Source organism: Glycine max, chromosome 19 (assembly GCF_000004515.6).
Source record: "Glycine max cultivar Williams 82 chromosome 19, Glycine_max_v4.0, whole genome shotgun sequence".
Classification (NCBI taxonomy): Eukaryota; Viridiplantae; Streptophyta; class Magnoliopsida; order Fabales; family Fabaceae; genus Glycine; species Glycine max.
In genome coordinates, this window is record NC_038255.2 from 10296012 (window position 1) to 10313818 (window position 17807).

General features: G+C 34.2%; 1 protein-coding gene across 3 annotated transcripts; it reads left to right on the forward strand.

The window, feature by feature from the left end:
• LOC100785792 (golgin candidate 6) lies at positions 1-17597 on the forward strand. 3 transcript variants are annotated; one of them, XM_006603951.4, is made up of 20 exons: positions 1-249; positions 384-436; positions 863-912; positions 1900-2027; positions 2101-2153; positions 2845-2991; positions 3117-3190; positions 3283-3352; positions 3655-3708; positions 3814-3909; positions 4349-4399; positions 4466-4552; positions 4647-4760; positions 4849-4920; positions 11182-11367; positions 11450-11553; positions 11727-11775; positions 11965-12030; positions 14885-15652; positions 16872-17597. In XM_006603951.4, exons 2-20 carry the CDS (start codon positions 413-415, stop codon positions 17427-17429), a joined length of 2751 nt encoding a protein of 916 aa, XP_006604014.1. In that variant the 5' UTR covers positions 1-249; positions 384-412; the 3' UTR covers positions 17430-17597. The 3 variants fall into 3 exon arrangements, with proteins under 3 accessions (XP_006604014.1, XP_006604013.1, XP_006604016.1); XM_006603950.4 differs by having other exon boundaries at positions 7-257; XM_006603953.4 differs by lacking the exons at positions 1-249; positions 384-436; positions 863-912; positions 1900-2027; positions 2101-2153 and having other exon boundaries at positions 2923-2991; positions 3290-3352.
• The last annotated feature ends 210 nt before the right edge of the window (positions 17598-17807 follow it).

Sequence of the window (17807 nt, forward strand, 5' to 3'; positions counted from 1 at the left end):
AAAACACCGTTTGGCTATAATCCTAATCCTAACACTATAATTGCAAGGCAGTGCTTAGTCAGCTTGCTGATCAGTTAAAACTCAAGCAGCGCACTTCCGTGACTATTTGTTAAGCGCTTCGTTTCAGAAGCAAAAACAAAGCTCTTCGATCTTCGTATTCCTTGGATCGCTTTTGTTCCAATCATCTCTCTCCTCATTCAACGTTCACCGCCACCAACTACAACAACCCCTTGTCCACGCAAAAATCTGGTTCTAGGGTTCTCACGACTTAAAATCTCAATCTTTTTACTTTCATGCTTCGATCGTGATTTCCGTTTCCGTAATTATAATTACGACTTAAATCAGATCATTTGATTTTCGTTCCTTCTCTCTCTCTCTTCAAGGATTCTGGATCAGTCCGTGATCAATAAAAATGGATTTGGTGTCTGGTTACAAGGTAATTTCGTTCCTTATATGTGTGTTTCTGATTGCGTGGATATGTAACTCGATTTAGTGATAAATTATTGTAGGAATTTTGTGTAATTAAACTCTTATTCGTTGTAGCTTTTACAATTATTGCTCGTCAACGCCCAAATAATCTAGTCTTGAGTTTTTTTTTTTTTTGTAAGATTTCAATGCTGGGCTTGTTGAGAAATGAAGAACATTTTGTGATGTTTACTTTTAGTAGCAATAGTTGGTTGTCGTTTTACCCGAGTTATCTGTGTAGTCTGATGAAGTTAATTTGTAAATTGCTAGCTTAAGTTATTAATTCTCAGTGCTTGCATTTGGTAGTGACTAGTGAGTAATTTGATATTAAATATGTCAATTTTATTTTATCCGAGTTTGTGCTCATGCGTAAATTAATTTCTTAATTCTTTTGCAGGGCGTTTTTGGGCTCGTTTTTGGGAATGAGAATTCTTCAAATGAAGATAGGTAAAATGGTTTTAATGTTCATGAGGTTCATTCTAATTGTTTGATATATTGTACTTGCACACTCCTCTGCCTGATTCTTTGGAAGCTTCCTGTTTGCTATTTATGTAATGTTCATTCCTTGTCTCTATTTTGTCGTCAGTTTAGTTTTGTCCATTTTGCAACAGCTTCTGCTTAGAATACAGGTTACTGGAGAATATTCTCCTTTTCTGTTAATTGATTATATTTATACAAAGTGTTTCTGGATTTAGCCACTTATGCTGTGCACCAAATAAATGAAATGAAAGTTGCATTGTTCAAAGTTTCAGTTGGCTGAAATTTAGAAGCTTCTGTTATAAAGTTATCCACAAGCACAATGTGTGTTTTCCTAAGTATGACCCTTCTTATCCTAAAAATATTTCCAATATATTATGAAAAATATGCCCTGATTTATCACATGTTTGTGCATGACTAAGAACACTTGTGTACTTTGATGTCAGAATTACCACTCTTTTATTCCTACTTCTTTGCTCATTGTCATGCTCTACTTTTTTCTTTAAAATTATTTCTAGAAATATTTATTCATTGAAGAATGCCTTTATTGGTATAAATTTTATCACTTAAGAATAAGAATTTGCTGCTTAGTATTCTATTTTAGCTTGAACTTGTATTTGTTAGATTTACTATTTTGCTTCTTGAGAATTTAGGAGTGCTAATAGTCTTCTATATCTGAACTATTAATGATTAACAATGTGTTCTTAGAAAAAACTTCTGCCGCTGCTTGCTGTTGTCTTCCTGTTGATCTATTAGAAATCAATTTTATGACATGTTGATTTCCATCTGACTATCTTTATTTGAAAACTAATTTTTATTAATTTTATTTATATTTTTCTATCATTCCAGTGTGGGGATTTCATTTATTTTCTTTTATGTGGCATTACCCCAAATATTATGAATTATCTTCTACTTATGCCATATTTGATAATCCTGCTGTTTGGTGTGCCTCAATAGCTATGTTGAACGCTTACTTGACCGGATAAGCAATGGTAAACTGGCAGAGGACAGAAGAAATGCTATTACTGAGCTTCAGGCTATTGTATCAGAAAGTCAAGCTGCCCAGTTAGCATTTGGGGCAATGGGTATATAGATCTCATCTCCAATAAATTATCTTTCTTTCTCCTTTTTTGTAACATGTTTAATACATATTTGCAGGCTTTCCTGTATTGCTAAGCGTCTTAAGGGAAGAACATGATGATGTTGAGATGGTGACAAAACTATCTTTCTTTTCATGTAGCCTTCTGTTACTTTGTTTGCATTAATGAAGGTTTCTGATAATCTAGTTCCTTATTGAAAGTTAATAATTTAAAAATTATGTAAGTAAACCGAGTGATTGATCAATGGTTCAATTATTAGGTTCATAACCTAATTCACCATGCTAAATCCCATTACCTTGTCCTGTGTCAAATGGATATTATGCCCAAATTTTACATCCATCTGTCATATGCAGAGAAATTTCTTGACACACAGTTAATATCAGAGTTTCCTGTGTTTAACTTGGGGTTTTCACACTTAAAATCTAACATGTTAAAATTTTGAAATTTATTATGATAGTTATTTTATTTTATTCAGCCTTTCATGGTTTCTAAAATATTTTCTTCTACGCAGGCCTTGAGTTTACTTTCATGGAATTTGTTATATAAGAAATGCTAAATCTCCAATGTAGAACAACAATCATTGACTTATTATGTTGGAGTATCTTGTGCTGGTTTTGCTAATCCCATTCCCATTTATTTAACGGATAAGGTTCTGTTAATCAGTACAAACTTGGTGCAGTTACCTATTTTTTCCTTTTAACTACCATGAATTTGTTATATGGATTCCTCCCCTAAGAGGTATGCCTTTTTGTTTTTAATATATCTACCAAGTATGAGTTAAATGGAAATTATAACGATGCAGGTTCGTGGTGCCCTAGAAACTCTTGTTAGTGCATTGACTCCTATCAACCATGCAAAAGGGTCAAGCAATGAAGTTCAACCAGCTTTGATGAACACTGATTTGCTTTCCAGAGAAGCAGAAAGTATCTCTCTTCTTCTAAGTTTGCTGGTAAGAAACTTTTTTATTCAAATAATGAAAGGTGTACTCAATTATTTCACTAGAGGTTTTGTTAGCTTCTGGGGCAATGCATATATCTATTATCTAATAATTTTTCCTTTTGTGTACTTTCCCAGACAGAGGATGATTTTTATGTACGATATTACACTCTGCAACTATTGACTGCCCTTCTCACTAATTCTCCTCAGCGGTATTAGTTTTATTGGCTTCCATTTTTTATTTAAAGCACATAACTATTAAACCATCTAGCTTGGAAAGCACACTTGCTAAGTTCCTCTTCAGGTTACAGGAAGCTATATTGACCATCCCTCGTGGTATAACTCGGCTAATGGACATGCTTATGGATCGTGAGGTACAAAACTTCAAACTCTATAATTTTGGACTCATAGCAACCTTATTAAATTTAATTGTTGTGTCTTATGTATACACTAAATATACACAGTTAAACTTGGGCACTTTTGTTGGATCAGATGATCAAACTTTAATAATTATTTGGGTACAATCTATTTGTTCAGAATCTTGAATGTTTGTCAGTGGAAATATTATGATATGTTTTGCTTATTGGTCCCCTTTTTGGGCAAAAGCTTGGAAGCTGCCAATTGTATTTGAGAATGCTGTTATTGACACAGAAAATGATTAAGATTTATCTTACAGGTAATAAGGAATGAAGCATTGTTACTTCTTACTCACCTGACCTGTGAAGCTGAGGTAACCTATTTGATCTAATGGTCACTTCCTTCAATTTCTATCTTTTAGATTCTTTTTATTGGATGCTAAAGTTAAATTATAATCTATTTATTCTGATGAGGGCAGGAGATTCAAAAAATCGTTGTCTTTGAAGGCGCATTTGAGAAGATTTTCAGTATCATCAAAGAGGAGGGAGGTTCAGATGGCGGTGTGGTTGTACAGGTGAGTACATAGTTTCCTTTCGCAGTAGTTTATTTAACTTACATAAGTTTGCATATGAACTACATGATGTAAGATTTTAAATCCATAATCTATTAAAGCCTTTTTGGTCTAGCTGGACCATACGAATTTTAAGCTTCCTGTGGTTATGAACCTTTACATATATATGTTAATGGAAAGTTATTCATGGCTTCTAGACTCTAGTTTTGTTGTCCATTTATTATGTTATGAATCAATATGCACACAAGCATGCTCATAGTCATTTTATTCTTCCATTCACTCAGATTTATATTTTATTATTTCGTCATATTACAGTAGATATTGAAAATTTCCTTTTTATCATTGTTGACCAAAACTTTCTTATCTAAATCCTATTTTTTGTGAGCATCATAGATCTTTAATTATATTTTTGGTCTAGATACTAACTCATGTTACTGTGCAGGACTGTCTTGAATTGTTGAACAATTTGCTTCGAAAGAATGCATCCAATCAGGTTTGTTGACTCTGCTTGTTTGCTAAGTTCTCATCCTGGTGTTGATTTCAACTATGTATGATTTAGGTACTGCTAAGAGAGACTATAGGACTTGATTCATTGATATCAATTTTGAAGCTGAGAGGAAGTGGTTATACTTTTACTCAACAAAAGGTTAGATTCTCTCTTTTTTATGATTTTAGATTATACAATTGCTAAACCTATATACCTGACTTTTTTGTCATTGTTCTAAACACCATGCCAGTAGACAATCAATCTACTCAGTGCTTTAGAAACCATTAATTTGTTAATAAAGGTAGGTTCTGATGCTGATCCTGGGAAAGATCTGAATAAACAGACAAACAAGAGAACTCTGATTCAGGTTTGTCTAGATCTTTGTCCTTAATGATGATTGCATAAAATATCAATCTGCTGATCTTATTCTACTGTTAATTTGGAATTGGTTGTAGAAAAAGCTATTGGATTATTTGTTAATGTTAAGTGTTGAAAGCCAATGGGCACCTGTTGCTGTTCGCTGTGCGGTAAGATTGCTTTCCTATTTCTCTACCCACTTATTGTATGCAAGCTCAACACAAGTACAATAGCATGACTTAAAATAAATTTTTTTGCCACCAACACCTCCTTACCTTCCCTCTCCCCAATATTGACAGTATAGCTTGCTACTTTAGCTTCACTGGTCTAAATGGATCAGAACAATTTGACATTGAACATTTCTGCTTAAACTCAAATATTGTATTAATTGATTATTCTTGTTGCCATCCTTCCTGTTTCAATTTCTTTCCATATTGTTGATGAATCTGTTTGATGTGCATAACTGCATATAGAATTTTAGACTCTTGCACATATTACACATACACACATAGACACACAAGGATTGATAATTTTTGGCAACATAGTTGTTACTTGTTAGTATTGTAAGATAAACCGAAATTAAACTTTCTTAACAGAATATCATATGGCTTGTGTATACCTCACATGTGCTTGGTGTCATATCATATCATTCTTACCTGTTTGATGGATGTCAAGCAAACACACCATTGTATTTTGTTTTTGTTAAAGTTGTTGTTTGATAATGTTTTATATTTCTAGCTTGTTGTAGAAGCTCTTGGAAGCTGTCCTGTAATCTGTCACCATAGGCTAGGTTGTAGCCTTCATAATGAACTATTTTTTGTACTATCTGTAAATTCTCATATATATATATATATATATATATATATATATATATATATATATATATATATATATACATCTCTCAGCAAACTAAGGCTGAGGATCCTTTTTGTGTGCATATTTTCATACTCAAACATTTCAAGTTGGTATCAAAGCGGGACGATCCCATTCTGCACTTCTGTCTCTGTCTATCGCCGGCGCCACTGCACCTATCTCCAACAATACCCAGATCTAGGTCGTCTCTTTCAGCGCATCCCTACCCCAGAGGTTTCAAAGTCAAAAACCTTGACACGCGCCACTTCTCCACACATCATTCTCAAGCGTGTGCATCCCATGCACCCGTCTCTGGTCACCGGAACTTCGATGCGACACCTGGGTTTTGGTCACCGGCCTCTCCCCACTCTATTTCAGCCCTCAGATCGTCATTTTGGTGTTGTTTGGATAGTGGATCTGTACACCTCCATCCTTTTGCCTATATTTGTTTCCTCAGGTTTTGTGCTACGCGTCTATTAGTGGATACTTGCCCTTGATTTCTCAAAATGACATCTACGAATTCCACTCTCACTTCTACTCCTTCTCCTCTCTTTGGAACTCCCACTATTACTACTGAGAAACTCAACTGGAAAAATTATCTATCTTGGTCTGCTTCGGTTGAGTTATGGTTTTTTGGTCAAGGGCACTATGATCATTTGGAGAAAGAAGCTAGTGAAATTCCAGCAGAGAGAAGAAATCAGTGGAAGACACTTGACTTCCAACTGTGCGCTGTTTTATGGCAATCAATAGAACTTGATGTGTTGGAAATACTTAGATCCTTCAAGACTTGTTGTTCCTTTTGGAAAAATGCTCAAGATATTTTTGCTAATGACATCTAGAGTTTATTTGATTAAACAAACCGTGCATTTTCTCTCAAATAGACTAACCACGATATGGCCTCACACATAGCCAAAGCCAAAGCTGCTGTTGAAGAATTAAAGAAGTTCCTAATACATGACTTTGTGGATGAAATGAAAAGAAGACTTGATAAGCTGTTCATGGTGGTGATTTTGCAAACTCTACATCCAGATTTTGATCATGTGCATGACCAAATTCTGGTGGGTGAGCAAGTTCCTTCAATGGACAGCCTAGTAACTAGGTTTCTTCGTGTTCCTACTTTGGTGAGAGGTGAAAACTCAGTTGTAGCCTAAACTTCAGCAGCACCTGCTAAAACATCAGCCATGATAGCATCTCATGGAAAAGGAGGTCTTGGAAATAGAGGAGGACGTGGTAGTAGATGTTCTCAATGTACATATTGCAAAAAAGCCTGGTCATACTCAAGAAAGGTGAGAGGTAAACTTTCTTCTTTTTTATCCTTAAAGGGTATTCTGCACCAGTCCACATGTCTACACACACCACAACAAAATGGAATAGCAGAAAGAAAGAATCGACATTTAGTCGAGACTGCGCACTCCCTGATGCTTAATACCAATGTTCCAGTACATCATTGGGGAGATGCAGTTTTGACTGCCTGCTTTTTTAATAAACTAGATGCCTTCTTCTTCTCTTAACAACAAAATTCCTTATTACATTGTTTTTCCACTGAACCGTTGTATCATGTCACCCTTAAAGTTTTTAGTTGTACATGTTTTGTTCATAATGTCTCATCAGGATTAGACAAACTTTCTGCAAAGGCTATTAAGTGTGTCTTTTTAGGATATTCTCTCCTGCAGAAAGGTTACAAATGTTACTCTCTACAAACTAAAAAGTGTTACATGTCTACTAATGTTACTTTCTTTGAAGAAACTCCTTTTTTCTCATCCTCCATGCAGAATCCTGGTTCCATACAGCAAATTCTACCTGTTCCATCTTTTGGTCCTATGATACTTCCTACCCAAGACCTTTCTAACCAAGAAGGACATCAGCCTTAGTCTCCTATTCCTAGTTCAGTTGATAGTGCCTCTCTTTCTTCTCCACACAGGACACAGAGAGCTAGTTGTTCAATGCTTCCAGTTTCTCCTGATTCATGTCCTTCGCCATCAGCTCCCCATACGACGGATCCTTCCTCCACATCACATCCTAGTGAACCAAGTTCTGATTGGCCAATTGCTATTAGGAAAGGTATCCTTCCTCCACATCACATCACATCACATCACTCGAAATTCTCACCCTATTTACAATTTTTTGAGTTATCATCGCATATCTCCATATTTCTCCTTCGTCTCTTCCCTGTCTTCTATTACTATTCCTAAAAATGTTCAAGAGGCACTTGATCATCCTGGTTGGCGACAAGCCATGATTGTTGAAATGTAGGCTCTTGAGAATAGTGGCACATGAGAATTAGTTTCTCTTCCTCCTAGGAAGAAGACAGTTGGCTGCAGATGGGTTTATGCTGTTAAAGTCGGGCCTAATGGTGAGGTTGGTCGACTTAAGGCTTGGTTGGTTGCCAAAGGCTACACTAAGATTTATGGCCTTGATTATTGTGACACCTTCTCTCCTGTGGCCAAGATCACAACTGTTCGACTCTTCCTAGCTATGGCAGCTATTCGTCATTGGCCTCTTTATCAATTAGACATAAAAAATGTCTTTCTTCATGGTGATTTAGAGGAGGAAATCTATATGGAGCAACCTCCTAGTTCTGTTGCTTAGGGGGAGTCTGGTTTGGTGTGTAAATTGAATCGATCTCTCTATGGGCTCAAACAGTCACCACGTGCTTGGTTTGGGAAATTTAGCCATATTGTTTAGAATTTTGGAATGAAGTGAAGTGAAGCAGATCACTGTTTTTTATTGTCATACTTCTCCCGGGAAGTATGTTTATCTAATTGTCTATGTTGATGACATTGTTATTACAAGGAATGATGGTGCCAAAATTTCCCAACTAAAACAACACTTATTCAGTCATTTTCAGACCAAAGACCTTAGCTGCCTAAAGTACTTCCTTGGTATTGAAGTGGTTCAATCATAGGAAGGTGTTGTCATTTCACAGAGAAAATATGCTCTGGACATTTTGGAAGAGACAGGTATGACTAATTGTAGGCCTATTGATAGTCCTATGGATCCAAATCAGAAGTTAATGTCAAATGAAGGTGAACCTTTTCCAGATCCATAGAGGTATAGAAGGCTGGTTGGGAAACTTATTTATCTCACAATTACAAAGCCTGATCTGTCATTTGTAGTCGGAGTTGTCAGTCAATTTTTGCAGGATCCTCACATTGACCACTGGAATGTTGTGATTCGCATTCTTAGATACATCAAAAAGATTCCAGGACAGGAATTATTGTATAAAGATAATGGAAATACCCAAATTTGTGGGTATTGTGATGCTGATTGGGCAAGTTGTCCCATAGACAGGCGATCCACCACTGGATGCTGTGTATCCTTTGGAGGAAATATTGTTTCTTGGAAAAGCATGAAACAGAGTGTGTTGTTGCCTGATCAAGTGTAGAAGCAGAATATAGAGCTATGGCTCTTGTTACTTGTGAATTGGTGTGGATTAAACAACTTCAAGAATTAAAATTTTGTGATATTCAGCAGATGAAGTTGTATTGTGATAATCAGGCAGCTCTTCACATCGCTTCTAATTCTGTATTTCATGAGAGAACTAAACCTATAGAGATTGATTGCCATTTTGTTCTGGAAAAGCTGCAGTCCAAAGAAATCAGTACTGAATTTATTAAGTCCAACAACCAGCTTGCAGACATCCTGACCAAGTCCTTGAGAGGTCCTCAGATCCACTTTATATGTTCCAAACTTGGAGCACACAATTTATATGCTCCAGCTTGAGGGGGAAGTGTTAAAGTTGTTGTTTGATAACGTTTTATATTTCTAGCTTGTTGTAGAAGCTTGTTGTGTTTTATAGGTCCATTTTGTGTGAATATTTTCATACTCAAACATTGCAAGTGTTTTATTTTTTTCATTTTGTGGACAAATCATGAAAAATAAAAGGGAACCTAGTACAACATGAGACATACATATGATACAACATGGATATGGGGATAAAACACATTTTAAAATCATAGGGCACAACTTGGCCATAATACAACATAAAATAAATCTAACAACAACAAAAGCCTTATCCCATTAGATGAATAAAATAGATCTAAAATTAATGTAAAAAATCTTACATCATGATAGAATTCATGTTTTAAAATTAACCATGAGTTATTCTAGATATAATAAAATGCTAAGATTTATCTAGTTTTTTTGGTATTTAAATTTGTATTAGTATAAAAGTTAAAAAAAGTAAAATTAAAATAATTATAAGAATAGAACTAAGTATTTTTTTTTTTGTTACTATGTTATGGGTATGGAGTTTTTACCAACTTTGCTGATGACTAATCTCCATCGAAAAATCTGACTGGCTACCTTTAGTGGAGTCCTTCCATCCCAATCATGTTTTTTTCATCCACAAGGCTCGATTTGATGACTAAGTATTTTTGTTGTTGTTGTTAATAAAAAGATCATAAAGGTCTGGTGTTTTCTTTGGTACACTATTTGACATTGAATTTTGTGTAGCCGTGAAGATGTGAGACCCCATAACATGATCATTTGATCAAAGGAGGTCCGTATTTAAGTTTTATGTGTAACACATTAAATGTTAATTTGTATTCTTTTCTTAACTTGTGGAGAATGAAAGACTTGTTAAGTAATATCTTTTCCATTCTTATGTTAACGTATCATAATAATGGATATGCATCTATTTTCATCTTATGCATATTTTTTATATGTCCAATTAATGATACTTGTTCATATATTTTTACCATGCTTGGTTTTATTTTCATTGTTTAGCAGAGAGGTTATGTTGCATTTTTTACCCTTCATGTCCCATTTCTTCAAAATTGTCACCAATTATAGTGCATTGATTTATTTGCCTGTACACCATCAAAAGCCTTTTCTGACTAGGTGGAGTCAATTACATTACATAGATCAAATGATGCCATAATGCCCTATCACATATATTTATAGACAGACCATTTACATCTAAATCTTTCTAATGGTTTTACCTACAGTTTTTCATAGTTCTTTTCTACCTCTAATTGGACTACCCTGCATCTGATCTTAACCTGTTTATTGGTCTACTGATCTCTGCAAATGTTCAAACCACCTCACATGAGATTCTACCATCTTTATCACAGTAGGTGCTTGACCCCAACTATCACTCTATTGCATTCATTCCTAATCCTGTCTCATGTGTCTACTAATCTGTCGCAACGTTGTCATCTCTGTAGCATTTTGAACTTTTTTCCTTGTTGAATTTTTAAAAAGTCAGCACATATTTTTAATTTTCCTTTTTTTAGGTGAATTTTTAATTTTCCTTTATTTTTATTCTGTACAGTGTACACTAAGTCTGACATCTAGATGTGGTTATATATCACTACCCAGATGTTATCATAAGTAAATTGAAAGCACAATCCTTGCTTTTGGATGACATTAGTTTCTCTTACAGAACTTTGTGTAACATTGTCCCGGAATTTTTTTTCTTCCTGACCATAAATTAGTTAAATTTGGGAGCGTAATAGATTTGTGAAATTATCAACTGTGCAATACATTACAACCCCTTTAAGCCTGTAAGACCCTTTTCTATTCATCAAGTATGAAGATGTGCTTTAGTTATGCTGCTAAACTTAATGCTTTGTTAGGCATTGAGGTGTATTGGCGACCTGATTGCTGGAGATTCGAAGAATTGTGATGTTCTTTCTAGCAAATTTCTTGGGGAGGAGCCACAAGTGGAACCTGCTCTGAACTCTATACTTAGAATCATTTTGAGGACTTCTAGCATGCAAGAGTTTATTGCAGCTGATTTTGTTTTTAAAAGCTTTTGTGAGGTTGGAATGCATGCTTTTTTTTCTTTCTTTTGGTCTTCATAAACATTCTTTGTCACCATATTTATTATATAATTTAATTCAGAAAAATGCTGATGGACAATCAATGCTGGCATCTACGCTAATTCCACAGCCATATTCCATGAATTATGCACCCCTTGAGGAGGATGTCAATATGTCTTTTGGAAGGTTTGTTTTGCTGTTGATGCTTTAATCACTGCACATATTTCTAATTTGTTGCTAATGTTAGATTTTATATGACAATTCCTTGTTCATGCACATGCCCTAAATTATCATTTTTTTTTTCTTTTTCTGATGCTATCTTCAATCAATTTTAAGATTGTAAATTATTTCTCTTTCAGCATGCTATTACATGGTCTTACTTTGGGTGAAAATGATGGTGATCTTGAGGTTTGTGATGCTTGTTTTATATTCATTCCATTTATTTTGATTTTTCCGTGTTAATGCCAGCTGAAGTGTTGGCAGCATGGCTAATGAACTTCGGCCTTTGATCTTTGTACCACAATGGAAGTCAATATTTTCTTGATTGGTTAATTATTGTGTGAGAACTATCTGGTTAACATTTTGTTGAAAATGTAGGTTTGTGGCAGGGCTGCTAGTGTTCTATCTCATGTATTGAAAGACAATCTCCACTGCAAGGACAGGGTATGCAAATGATTCCCTCATCATATTCTTAGCTTTAATCTACACAGTTTTGCCATAGCGCTACTGAAATCCATTAGGGAGATCTTCTATCAATTTAGTTTTTCCTATAAATCCTAATTCTGTTTCTACCATTGCTGAACAGAGGAGAAATTTATCCCTTTGAATCTACCTCCGGCCCACAGCTTGCTTCAACTTTGGGCTTTTAAAGTAGTTTATAAATTGGTTTGCATTCTCTTTTTATATTTAAACAAGAGAAACTTATCACTCTATCATATTATTATGAAATTAAATTATATTTTTCCTGTATAAATGATAAGATTTAGGCATAGAGAGAGGAAAGGGAAAACACCATAAAAGTAAATATATTATTGTGAAAGACAGTGTTATGGTGTGTTAAAACAGACAAGGAAGTTCTATTTGTACTAGTAGATGACTCTCCTAAACATAGTTAAAAATGGAAACAAATCATGAGGTATATGGAAGCCAATCATAAGAGATAATCTATAAGACACTCTTAATTACTCTAATACAATCAAGATATTTACCATATTCTAAAATTTCCACTCGACCTACTTGTAACTATTGTGGTAAGAAATAGTAACATAATTCAAGTGAATTAGTGAACAATATAGGACAACGTTTTTTAAAAGTATATACTAATAACCCTAAATAATAGAGAAGAAAAGCATCATGATATTTTTGGCATGCAGTAGGTTTTTCCCTGTTTTGTTCTTTGTATTTTTTCAATGCCTTTAGCATTTTGGTTTTGTGAAGTATGGAGCCTAGTCTTTTTCTTTAATGTGTGGTTTGAATTTACCTCCTCTATATATCAAATTTGGTTTTGCTTTTGCTGTTGATTGCTGTTCCCTCGGGAATACTATTACTATTCTTAGTATTCATTCCTTACGACAAATCCAACTCTAAAATTTCTTGTGTCTACAGGATAACTGTTGATTAATATATTAAGTAAATTAGAAAGATTTAGTGGAAGTGAAATAAAATAAGTTGGGACACGCAAAATCTGTAAGAAGTTTTCATTTGATGCAGTGAATAATTTAGTATGGAAATTTCTCAAAGTGAAGCTTGAGTGCCATTGGGTACTGGTGTTACTTGACGAATGTGTATTGATTTGCTTGATATGTATGAATGTTTTATGAGGCATAAATCATGCCGGCGTGTTTTCCATCATATTTTTCTTCTACATTATATAAAATTTTATGTATTCTTTTTCATTTGTTAAACGGAATTGGCCTAAACACAGCAGATGATATTTTTCAATGGTTTCTAACATAATTATTCAGGTTAGATGTGTTTAGTCCTTGTAAATATGACTAAATTTAGTTTTAGTCCAAATTTTTTTGTTGGTTTCGGTCCTCGTAACTTAATTTTGTTTTTTGAAAATGATCTGTATCATCATTTGCTAATGATGTGCCATACATCTAAATATTTCATGTCACATACCACCTCAGAATAGTGACAGGGACGTATTTACTTTGGGCTTCAAGGACCCCTAACTTTTTTGTAATTTTAAAATTTGTAACGTGTATAATATTTTCTTAATATATGCATTATTTTTTTAAAAGTGTGTGTATTATTATATTTTAATAGTAGAATAACTAGGATTATTTATAAGAGTTTAATTGTGGAGATAATGACATTTAAGTTTTATTTATCTTTTCTATATTTTTATTATAAAATATTTTATTCTCTTTTATAATATTTATTGTGAAGATAATAACAATTTTTTAAACAAATATTTTATTTACATTTTTAGTCTTCCATGTGGAGATAATTGTATTCCCTCTCTATTTAGACAAGATATTTAAGTATCATTTATTTTCTTTTATAATTTATTGTTGCCATTTTAAATGTTATAAATAATTGCATTTGTAATCAATAGTTTTTCCTTTATATTGATTTCATTATTATTATTTAGGAGTTAAAGACTATTTAATATTTGCAAATGGGACAAACATACTAACTTTATATATAAGGGAGTGACAAATTAAACTTTTAGACGCCAATAAATATGATTTTTCTATCACTATTCTTCGTATATTATTTTTCTCCCTCATCTTGTTCTTGTCATTATGTTTCAGGCTCTTACATGTTTCTGGCTTTGAGTGCGTGAGTCTAGGCAAATTACTGTGTCAACTTTGGGAAAACAAACCCAATATCGACCTTTTTGTAAAAACTTATGATTGATATATATACCAATTTTCATTATAAATTCATGGTGATTATTGATGATATGTCAAACTGAATTAATGTTTATGTTTAATTTATTTTCTGAGTAAATATATTTTCCATTTGTTGAACTGCTTTAAAAGTTACATAATTATAAATATTATATATAAAAAGTAATACTTATATTTTGTATATTTGTTAAATAAATTTCAATTTTTAAAATTGGCCCCCCAGTCAAATAATCCTGCCTTCGTCCTTGGAATAGTCGTTGATGTGCCATAGATAATTGCATGTCATATAATTAAGTGGTGATGGGGATGATTTTCACAAATTTTAAAATTTATGAGGGTCAAAATAAAAAAAATGGAGGACTAAAATCTATTTTAATCATATTTACAGAGACAATGAACATATTTAAGTCTAATTACTCAGTATTTTTTTTGGTAAGCAAACTTTATATGTTTAATATAGTCTAATGTGTTCATATATACTGCTTACATTTTGTTTTTGTGCTGTTAGTCTTATCTCAAACTACTCTGATCATTTGTACAAATTGTATACAGTCATTCAACATAGATAAGTAATGGTAGTATTTTTAGTGGTATTAAAAAAAAGATAAACAACAAATTTGGTTGTGTTTAGAGAAATCTTATGAGAAAAGTTGCAGGTTTTAAGAATTCGAATTGAGGCACCTGTCCCATCCCTAGGAGCTCCAGAGCCACTAATGCATCGAATGGTCAAATATTTGGCCCTTGCCTCTTCCATGAAAAGCAAAGATGGAAAGTCTAGATCGTCAGAAAACTCATATATTCAAGAATATATCTTAAAATTACTGGTTACCTGGCTAGCTGATTGCCCGGCTGCAGTGCATTGTTTCCTAGATGCTCGCCCCCACCTTACTTATCTTCTTGAGCTGGTGTCAAATTTGTCAGAAACAGTGTGCGTAAGGGATTTGGCAGCAGTTGTCTTGGGTGAATGTGTGATCTATAATAAATCCTCTGATAGTGCAAAGGATGCATTTGCCATTGTTGATATGATGAGTCAGAAAATCGGGCTTAGTTCATACTTTTTGATGTTTGATGAGATGCAGAAAAGTTTTGCTTTTGCTAATATAGAGTCATCTCTAAACCTTAAATCATTCACTAGATCTTCAGCAGCTAGCATGGAAGATATTGCAGATTCAGACAACAATGACCTGTCTGAACAGAAAAATATGGATCATCCTATTCTGTCTTCAATATTGGATTCTTATTTTGTGAATCTTGTCAAAGGACTGGAGGCAGATATCAGGGAACAAATTGTGGAGGCCTTTAGTCATCCAAAAGTCCAGGTGGCAGTGGTGCCAGCAGAATTAGAGCAGAAGATGGGGGAAAGTGATGGGGAGTACATAAGGCGGCTGAAAGCTTTTCTTGAGAAGCAATGCTCTGAAATACAGGTATTATATTTGTTCCTCTTAAAGTATCTTTATGGGGATAAGTCTTGAATCTTTCTTTCAGGAAACCTACCGCACTGTAATTAGGAAGTTGCAGGTTGAAAGTACTAAAGTCCACCTTCAAAATTCATATGATAATTTGATTGTGTTTTTTTAACTGGTATTATCATTTGCTTGAAGTGAAATTCTGGAGTTGGGTTTTGAATGGTATATGCATAAAGATAAAAGGAACAATCTTTTTAAGTGTTTGCTAGGAGTGGGATATGCATTGTCAATATCTGTCAGGTTGTTATAGCAAGCCAGGTTTGTTTCTCATGGCTCCTTAATCCATTATGAAAAAACTTTAACCTATTATTGATTAATAGTACATTATTATTTGGCATTTATTATACAACAGTTGAAAGCCGGATAGTTTGATCTGTGTGGCACCATGGTGACTGCCATAGCATTAAGCATGGAAGATGGGCTTTGCTGCTGGCCTAAAGTTAAAATGCTAAATAGATTTTTCTAATCTGCCCTCTTCATCCCATGTCTTTACTATACCTCAAGTATTTTTAGTATGTCTGGCAGGACTTTTAAAATATTGAAAAGATAAACCTCATTAGACCACGCTGCAAATTCATCTTTATTGGCTGCTTTGCTTCTCCTGTTTTTCTTGTATCTATCTTTCTCTCTAGCATTTCTTGTATCTCCTCTCTCTATTTCTGGCTTTCTTCTGCCCATCACGCTTTACCACCGTTTCATAGTTTTGTCCTTGTCTCTCATAGGTAGCTCACTGATTCATGTGTTTATAAATTTGTAATCAACCCACCCTCAAACAAATCTCAGCTGTTGTGTGCATCCCCTTTTGAAACTCTGTTATTTACTATGTTTTCCCTACTTTCTTTTCATTTGAGTTGATATACTTTTGGTGAGTTTTATTTGATGCAAGTGTTCTAATGTTTAATGCACTTGATATACATTATTAGGTTTTTAATTTGTATTCTCCGGGTCCTTTTAGTATAACATTAAACAAAAAAAGTTAGTCACCATGCTTCAGTATAAATCCATGGTGAATTTTCATTTGCCTCCTTGGGCTTGCAAATGCCATGAATGTGACAAAGAACCTGACACAAGAATAAGAATATGTTAAGGAGTCTGAACTGTACGAATATCACTGTTGAATCCCAAGTTTGACAAATGTCAGCACATATTTTATTCTTCTTTCCTTTCATCATTTCAGGACCTCCTTTCTAGGAATGCTTCTTTGGCTGAAGACCTGGCTAGGACAGGTGGGGGTAGTAATTCACAATCTGAGCAAAGAGTGAGTGGGAGCTCAGATAAAGTCCAGATAAACGCACTCAGTAGAGATCTCCAAGAAACGTCTAAAAGATTGGAGATGCTGAAGGCGGAAAAAGCAGAAGTTGAATCTGAGGCAAGAAAGAACCGGACTTTAGCTGAAAAGATGGAAGCTGATCTAAGGAGTCTTTCTGGTGCCTACAATAGTCTTGAGCAATCTAACATAGAACAGGAGAAGCAGGTGAAAGCATTGAAAAGTGGAGCACCCTCCACATTCCTAGATTTGGAGGCAATAAAAGCTGAAGCAAGGGAGGAAGCTCAGAAGGAGAGTGAAGGTGAACTGAATGATCTGCTTGTATGCCTAGGGCAAGAACAGAGCAAGGTGGATAGACTTAGTGCTAGATTGCTCGAGTTAGGAGAGGATGTTGATAAACTGCTTGAAGGCGTTGGAGATGATGTTGGGAATGTTGAAGATGATGAGGATGATGAAGGCACTGAATAAATAATGCACTATCATTTATAGCCTTTGCTGGGCTCACTTTGTACATTTCTTTGTTGACCTGTACAGTCTTTATCAGAGTTGGATTTTAAGTTATAATTTCCATCTGGACCTCTTTCGGACTGGCTTTTGTTATGGATAGATAAAAGTTACCTCCTATTACTTTTCTTATCTTTTATACTTATTTGTTTTTGTCTAATTCTTAATATTGTTACTGTGACATGTCAAATTCGTTGAAAAAAAAATATATTGTCTGGGATTTGTGTCCTATCTAAAGCACAAAAAGGCTATTTCAATGGCTCAATTTAAAATTTTAGAGAATTTAAAATGCCGGGAAAAAACTCAGCTTTTTTTTATAGCTATTTTAATAAATTTAGAATT